At 40.2% G+C, this 9170-nt stretch overlaps 1 protein-coding gene across 1 annotated transcript; it reads left to right on the plus strand.

The window, feature by feature from the left end:
* The first annotated feature begins 7578 nt into the window (after positions 1-7578).
* LOC103016482 (probable G-protein coupled receptor 45) lies at positions 7579-8697 on the plus strand. The gene is given in 1 exon segment (XM_057553938.1): positions 7579-8697. A coding segment is annotated over 1 exon segment (1119 nt).
* Positions 8698-9170: the final 473 nt, after the last annotated feature.

Consider the following 9170-nt stretch of genomic DNA (forward strand, 5'->3'; position numbering starts at 1 on the left):
TTGAAATCATATCAAGCAATTTTTCTGACCACAATGCTGTGAGATTAGAATCAACTACAAGAAAATAAAAACTGTAAAAAAACACAAACATATGGAGGCTAAACAATATGCTACTAAACAACAAATGGATCACTGAAGAAATCAAATGAGAAAGAAAGCATGATGATCCAAACCTATGGAACACAGCAAAAGAAGTACTAAGAAAAGTTTATTACAATAAAACCTTACCTTAGGAAACAAGAAAAATCACAAGTAAACAATCTAAACTCACACCAAAAGGAACTAGAGAAAGAAGAACAAAGAAAACCAAAAGTTAGTAGAAGGAAAAAAATCATAAAGATCAGAGCCGAAATAAATGAAATAGAAACAAAGAAAACAACAGAAAAGATCAATGAAACTAAAAGCTGGTTCTTTGAAAAGAAAAACAAAATTGATAAGCCTTTAGCCAGCCTCATCAAAAAAAAAGGTGTAGGGGAGAGGACTCAAATCAATGAAATTAAAAATGAAAAAGAGGAAGTTACAATGGATACCACACACATAAAAAGGATCATAAGAGACTACTACCAGAATCTATACACCAACAAAATGGACAACTGAGAAAAAATGGACAAATCCTTAGAAAGGTACTACCTTCTGAGACTGAACCAGGAAGAAATAGAAAAATATGAAGAGAATAATCACAAATACTGAAATTGAAACTGATTAAATAACTTCCAATAAATAAAAGTCCAGGACCAGATGTTTTTACAGGTGAATTCTAACCAACATTTAGAGAAGAGATAACACCTATCCTTTGAAGCTATCCCAAAAGTTGCAGAGGAAGAAACACTCCCAAATTCATTCTATGAGGCCACCATCTCCCTGATACCTAAACCAGACAAAGATATCACAAGAAAAGAAAATTACAGGCCAATATTACTGATGAACATCAACACAAAAATCCTCAGCAAAATACTAGAAATCTGAATCCAACAATATATGTAAAGGATCATATAATATGATCAAGTGGTATTTATCCCTGGGATCCAAGAATTTTTCAATATCCACAAATAAATCAGTGTGATACACCACATCAACAAATTGAAGAATAAAAACCTTATGATCATCTCAATAGATGCAGAAAAATCTTTTGACAAAAATTCAACACCCATTTATGATAATAGCTCTCAAGAAAGTGGGCATAGAGGGAACATACTTCAACATAATAAAGGCCATATATGGCAAACATACAGCTAAGATCAGAAAGAGAAATTAAAGAAACAATCCCATTTACCATCTCATAAAAAGAATAAAATACTTTGGAATAAACCTATCAATGGGACAAAAGACCTGTACTCCAAAAACTATAATATGCTAATGAAAAAAATTGAAGACGACAAAAACAGATGGATATGCCATTTTCTTAGGTTGACAGAATCAATATTGTCAAAATGACTATACAACCCAAGGCAATCTACAGATTCAATGCAATATCTATCAAATTACCAATGGCATATTTCTCAGAACTAGAACAAAAAATATTAAAATTTGTATGATGACACAAAAGACCCTGAATATCTAAAGCAATCCTAAGAAAGAAAAACGAAGCTGGAGGAATCAGGCTCCTTAACTTCAGACTGTACTACAAAGCTACAGTAATCAAAACACTATGGTACTGGCACAAAAACAGAAATATAGGTCAATGGAACAGGATAGAATGCCCAAAAATAAACCCAGGTGCCTAAAGTCAATTAATCTACAACAAAGGAGGCAAGACAATGGAGGAAAGACAGTCTTTTCAGTAAACAGAGCTAGCAAAAGTGGACATCTCCATGTAAGAAATGAAATTAGAACATTCTTTAATACCATACACAAAAATAAACTCAAAATGGATTAAAGACCTAAATGTAAGACCAGATACTATAAAACTCTCAGTGGAAAACATAGGCATAACGCTATCTGACATAAATCAAAATAAGATCTTTTATATCCACGTCCTAGAGTAATGGAAATAAAAACAAAAGTAAACAAGTTGCACCTAATTAAACTCAAAAACTTTTGCACAGCAAAGGAAACCATAAATAAAATGAAAGACAACCCACAGAATGGGAGAAAATATTTGCAAATGAAGCAACAGACAAGAGATTAATATCAAAAATTTACAAACAGCTCATGTGACTTAATATTACAAAAACAAGCAACACAATCAATAAATGGGCAAAAGACCTAAATAGACATTTCTCCAAAGAAGACATACAGATGACCAAGAAGAAAGTGAAAAGATGCTCAACACTGTTAATTATTAGAGAAATGCAAATCAAAACTTCAATGAGATATCACCGCACACCAGTCAGAATGGCCATCACCAAATATCTACAAACAGTAAATTCTGGCCAGGGTGTGGAGAAAAGGGAAGCCTCCCACACTGTTGGTGGGAAGGTATTAAATGGGTACAGCCACTATGGAAAACAGTATGGAGATTCCTTAAGAAACTAATAATAGAGCTAGCATATGATCCAGCAATTCCACTCCTGGACATATATTTCAAGAAAAACATGGTTCAAAAGTATACACACACAGCAATGTTCATTTCAGTGCTGTTTGTAATAGCCAAGACATGGAAGCAACCTAAATGTCTATCGACAGGAATGGATAAACATGTGGTACCTGTATACAATGGAATATTACTCAGCCATTAAAAAGAATAAAATAATGCCATTTGCAGCAACATGAATGGACATGGATATTATCATACTAAGTGAAGTAAGTCAGACACAGAAAGACAAATATTGTATGATATCACTTATATGTGAAATCTAAAAATCATGATACAAGTGAACTGATTTACAAAACAAACAGACTCACAGACTTAGAGGATGAAATTATGGTTACCAGAGTGGAAATGTAGGGGAGAGGGATAGATTGGGAGTTTGGGACTGACATGTACACACTGCTGTATTTAAAATAGATAACCAGGAAGGACCCACTGTATAGCACAGGGAACTCTGCTAAATACTCTGTAATAACCTACATGTAAAAATAATTTGAAAAAGAATATGTACATGTATATGTATAACTGAATCACTTTGCTGTACACCTGAAACTAACACAATATTGTTAGTTAACTATACTCCAATATAAAAGAAAAATTTTTAAGAAGAATTAGATTGATTAACACACTGTTGATCAAATACACTGAGGACGGGGAATTGGTTATTGTATTTAGCAATGTGCAAGTTATTTGTTACTTTGAGAATAGCAATAGAAGAATGGGCATGAAAACCTGATTGAAGTGGGTTCAAAAGTGAAAGGAAGAAGAAATGGGGTATAGGCAACTCTCTCAAAGAGTTTTGTTATACGTAGCACAGCACAATGTCTCAGTAAAAAGCTTCCCCCTCTCCGTGGTGGAAATGAGATGCAACCAAATCAGCTGCCCTGACTGATATAGGCTTCTTCTTCTTAAGAAAAGGACAGATGTCATAGAAATTTCAGCAGCAATTCATTTTGTGAAGTCTTGGAAGACAGAAAATATAATCACACTAACACTTGAGAAATAACACTTTTCTTTAAAAATGAAGAGGGTTATCTATCTGTTAATTTCAATTCATTCATATTGACACCAGATGGTCTTATAATAAACTATTCCTTTACTCTCTATATAGGTGAGGCGAGCCAGTCCTAAGTAGTAGTAGTAATAATAATAATAATAATAGAAGAAAAAGGAACATTCCTTGTCTAATCTTACAAAAACTTTTATGCATATCAAATAAGCACTATTGTCAAGGTAATTGATTCTTGACTATCTGAAATACAGAAACAATAAAATCTGTGTTGGGTTCAAATTCAAATGTAATCTGTCATTATTATTCTCAAATATGCAAAGCTTTACCAGAAATCAAAGTAAAAGCAGCTAAATATATGTTTAGTATTCAGAAATAGCCTTCATATCATAGTACTTAAACTGATCAAAATAACCAGAACTTAATAGTATAGGAATAATTAATTTGATAATTATAATCACTTATTTGGATTAATGATGTTGTGATTTCATCAGTTTTAAGCAAGGAGAGATTTGGAAGGTGGAAAGAAATAATTAATAGATTTTGATCAATTCAGTCATGCTATCAACTGTCAGCGGGATGTACAAAATCCAATTTTTTGCTATCATTGTCAATATAGTTGTTTTCCACATGATTTATTTAATAGCAATGCCACATTTAAAAATTTCAAAATCTGTAAGATCATGTATTATATTACAGTATTTGTCAACTTTCTTTCTAGATAAATAATAAAAGTTTTGGTTTTAGTGTATATAATTCCTAACTCTTCACAAGTCAGTGTTTTACTTCCCTTGAGATTTAAGATTTTTTGCCCAAGAACTATGGACTGTTGCATCCTTGAAAATACCATAGAATGTGTACTTAAGACTAAATGGCTTCTCTTTCACATTCTTCTATCCGTTATCTGAAGGAAAATGGAACAAAGTTTAGCCAGTTTTCCTCTCCTTTTGAATGCTTAGGTTGAATTCTCTGAAAACTTGTATGCATTTAAAGGGAGGTTAGACTCAAGCCCCTGTAATACCAAGGTGGGTTTAAAGTAACAGTTGTCAGTACTTAAATGTTTCCTTCCAGGAACAGAAAGCAAGAGCCCAACTCGACACCCCTCAGAGAAATTGATTTATCAGTATAAATTCTTGGCTTTGCCAATATTGAATTTCAAATTATTAAATAAGCAACATCACAGTTAGATGCTTCTTACAGAAAATGTATAGGGCAATAGAAAAAGTGAGTCATTTGGTATGACCCATGCTAGTTTACAAAATGTGTGATCTATATGAAATAAATAGGAATGGAAAAGTAAATGTAGTATGTATATAGAGTTAAATTATGTTTGTGTGTGTGTGTGAGGGTAATACACCAATTGTTATCTTTTATCAAATACCTACTTTTCTAAAGTTGAACATATCTATGCATTTGATTTTTCTCAATTTTTATAGAAAAAAAATGATATTGTATTGTCTTATTTTTTCACGCAACTGAAAATCCAAGTGAAAGAAAATGTTCCCTTCTTACAATGGATGCTGCATCTCAGTGAGGTAAACAAACGCTTGGCTTGTAGATTTTTATGTTTGGCCAAGTCTTGTAAGTGAAAAGTAAAGGCTCAAATAATAGGAATACTAGAAATCAGACTTTTATTGAATTCAAACCCATGGCCAAATGCATGTTCAATAAGCTCAAAATATATCTACAGCCCAGAAATGTAGGTCAAGAGCAAATTTCAATTCATGAAGCACTTGTTCTTGAATACATACTCAAATTTTTATATTTGATGGATACTCATTTATACTCTGGGATAATTTGTGTACCTGTTTCAAAATTGGACCTATCTTAGGCCAGTAAGGCAAGCTAGAAGGTTAGTCCAGCAGATATTATCTTAATGATGATGAGATTAATCTCTTGAAAAAGACGTTGATTGTTAACTCCAAGGGAACAATGCCCTCTCTTTATTCAATGAGACGTGTTTTAGATGGCACTGAAGAAAAAAGTAAAGGAGAATTTGCAAGGTCAAGAGACTACAAACTAGGGTGATTCCTGAAAAAAAATTTGATCAAATTTCCAATTAATCCTCATATTGTTGTGAGGATTATTTGAGAAAAATACATGGAAAGCATTTCACATAGTGCTTGGCATAATTTAAATCCACAATTTAAATGCATGTTATTCTTATTACACGGGAAGAAGGAATGAGTACTTAAAACAATTTCAGAATAAAAGAACAGAGGTGGATTATTGGTGTGGTGGTGAGAAATACCCAAGAATTCCTTCAGATGGTGCCCAAGATGCCAAACTGGAAGACCCTGAGTTCACCTTTTCCTGCAAGCACACCAAAATTAGAAGTATTTACAAAACAACTATCCATGAGAACAAGCTGAAGACTAGCAGAAAAGATTTTCCACAACCAAAGATATAAAGGAGGAACCACAGCAAGAAGTGTGGGAGAGGCAGACCCACACCCCTGGATAGGCAATGCTCAAATGAGAGGAATCACAATTGCAGAGGTTCTTCACAAGGAGTGGTGAGTCTCAACCCCACGTCAGGCTTCCCAATCCAGGGGTCCTGCACAGGGAAGAAGAGGCCCTAGAACACTTGGCTTTAAAAGACAGTGGGGCTTACATATGGGAGAGACAGAGGCCTATATGACACAGACACTCTGCTTTTAAAAGGCATGCACAAAATCTCACATGCTCTGAATTCCAGCACAGAGGAAATAATTTGAAAGGAGTCTGTGTCAGATCCATTAGTTGACCTTGGAGAACGACTTGGAGAGGCAAGAAGCTACTAGGACTCCCACTGGAAACATAAACACTAGTGGCAGCCATTTTTGGAAACTTGTTCTACCATGAGGACACTGGTGCTGACAAGGCAATTTTCTTTTTTTCTTTTTTCTTTTTGGCTGTGTTGGTCTTCCTTGCTGTGCGCAGTCTCTTCTCTAGTTGCAGTGAACAGGGACTACTCTTCATTGCGGTGTGCAGTCTTCTCATTGTGGTGGCTTCTCTTGTTGCAGATCATGGGCTCTAGGCATGCGGGCTTCAGTAGCTGTGGCACGTGGACTCAGTAGTTGTGGCACACGGGCTTAGTTTCTCTGCAGCATGTGGGATCTTCCCAGACCAGGGCTCGAACCCATGTCCCCTGTATTGGCAGGTGGATTCTTACCCACTGTGCCACCAGGGAGGTCCCAGCAGCATCCTTTAAAAGGGTTTATCTGGGGGGATAGTGTCCTCCTTTTCATCAGTGTTTCCAAAAGTAACATTCTAGCAGCACTACCGTTACCCAAAGTGTTACCATTAGGGAAAATTGGGGGAAGGGTACATGGGATCTTGCTGGATTATTTCTAAAAACTGCATGTGACTCCACACTTAAACAAATAGCAGCGGCGTCAACTACCATTTATTCCATCAACAAAATTTCTGTTGAACATCTTCTCTGCTGGGGACACAGCAAAGCACACAGACAAAACCCTGCCCTCATGGAGCTGGCTCTCTACTGGGGGTTGCCTCGTCCAAAGCTTCACTGGATCAGGCTGTTTATAATTCAAGTTATAAAATACATGCTGATTATGGAAATGTTGATTACAAATTCTGGTTCCCCACAAGATAGGTCTGATCAGGTTTCCTGGGTTACATAACAAGGCTTGTCGTATTTGTGAAGACCAAGCCTTTTCCCACGTGGTAAATAAGTGAGTCAGCTCCACTCTGATGTTTAAAATACCTGTAAAAGGTAAAAACTGCTCTATTCAACCCATGCTTGGAAGGTCTAACCCCCTTCTCTTTCGTGCTTCTTTGCAACAGGCCAGTGAGAGTGTCCAAGTAGAAAGCTACGGACACAGTAGGTTGTCACGGAGATGATGAGACTGTGATTGATGAATCGCAAATCCCAGCCAGTTGCTCCCAAAGAGGGAGACTCCTTCCAGCCCTTGAAGCACCCTCCAGATCCAAGACAACCGGGAGGAAGATGCAGCCAGCAGACAGAACGCGGCAGCCCCTGAAGCACTGAGGCCCCTTCCTCTCCTTTCTGACCCAGCTCCAGGATTTCCTCCATAATGGCTTGTAACCGCTCGTCCATCGAGACCTAGGAATACCTGCTGCCCAACGGGAGCCACGTGGCAGACTCCCGGGCACCCCCAACACCTGCGCCCCTCAGGATGTCCCTGGCGGTCCTCATGATGCTGATGATCTTGGTGGGGTTCCTCAGCAATGCCGTGGTCTGCATCATCGTGTACCAGAGGCCGACCATGCGCTCTGCCATCACCCTGCTGCTGGCCACGCTAGCCTTCTCGGACATCATACTGTCCTTGTGCTTCATGCCCTTCACCGTCGTAACCCTCATCACCGTCCGCTGGCACTTCGGGGACTCCTTCTGCAGTCTCTCGGCCGCGCTCTACTGGTTCTTCATCCTGGAGGGCGTGGTCATCCTACTCATCATCAGCATGGACCGCTTCCTCATCATCATCCAGCACCAGGAAAGGCTGAACCCCCGCAGGGCCAAGGTGATCACCGCCGTGTCCTGGGCGCTGTACTTCTGTGTTTCAGCCCCATTGCTGGGCGGCTGGCCGCTGGTGGAGGTGCCGGCGTGGGCCCCACAATGCATGCTGGGCTACACCGAGTTCCTGGCCGGCCACGCCAAAGTGCTGACTCTGGTGGGGGCCGCCTTCTTCACGACCTTCGCCGTGATGCTCAGCTCCTACCTGGGCATACTGCACACGGTGCGCAAGAACGCCGTGTGCATGCACAACCAGTCCGACAGCCTGGACCTGCAGCTGCCGACCCGCACCAGCCTACGGCGGCTCCAGCAGCAGCAGCAGGTCAGCCTGGACCTGAGCTTCAAAACCAAGGCCTTCACCACCATCCTGATCCTCTTCGTGGGCTTCTCGCTGTGCTGGCTGCTGCACTCCGTCTATAGCCTGCTGTCCGTGTTCAGCCGGAGGTTCTACTGCAGACTCTCGTTCTACACCACCAGCTTCTGCGTCCTAGAGCTCAGCTACCTCAAGTCTGTCTTCAACCCCATCGTCTACTGCTGGCGAATCAAGAAGTTCTGCAAGGCCTGTCTGGAGCTGCTGCCCCAGACCTTCCAGATCCTCCCCAAAGTGCCTGAGCAGATCCAGAGGAGAATCCAGCCAAGCACCGTCTACGCATGCACCGAAAACCAGTACCCTGTGTAGGGGAGGGGTGGTTAGCTCCCCCAACCCCCGCCCCCCACTCGGCTTCCTGAGACTTCAGTGCAGTCAGCACTTGGTGGGGCCTCTTAAGTACAAAGGGACTTATTTGTTACCAGGTGAGCTGCTGCTTCCAAGTTTGCACCATGAATTATTTTTGTTTCTCGCTGAGGGTCTGATGGAAACTGGACGGTCAAGACAAAAAGGGAGGGCTTCCCTGGTGACGCGGTGGTTGGGAGTCTGCCTGCTAGTGCAGGGGACACGGGTTCGAGCCCTGGTCTGGGAGGATCCCACATGCCACGGAGCAGCTGGGCCCGTGAGCCACAGCTACTGAGCCTGTGTGTCTGGAGCCTGTGCTCTGCAACAGGAGAAGCTGCAATAGTGAGAGGCCCGCGCACCGCGATGAAGAGTGACCCCCGCTTGCTGCAACTGGGGAAAGCCCTCGCACAGAAACGAGGACCGAACGCAACCAAAAATAA

Source organism: Balaenoptera acutorostrata, chromosome 9 (genome assembly GCF_949987535.1).
Source record: "Balaenoptera acutorostrata chromosome 9, mBalAcu1.1, whole genome shotgun sequence".
In the NCBI taxonomy this organism is placed as follows: domain Eukaryota; kingdom Metazoa; phylum Chordata; class Mammalia; order Artiodactyla; family Balaenopteridae; genus Balaenoptera; species Balaenoptera acutorostrata.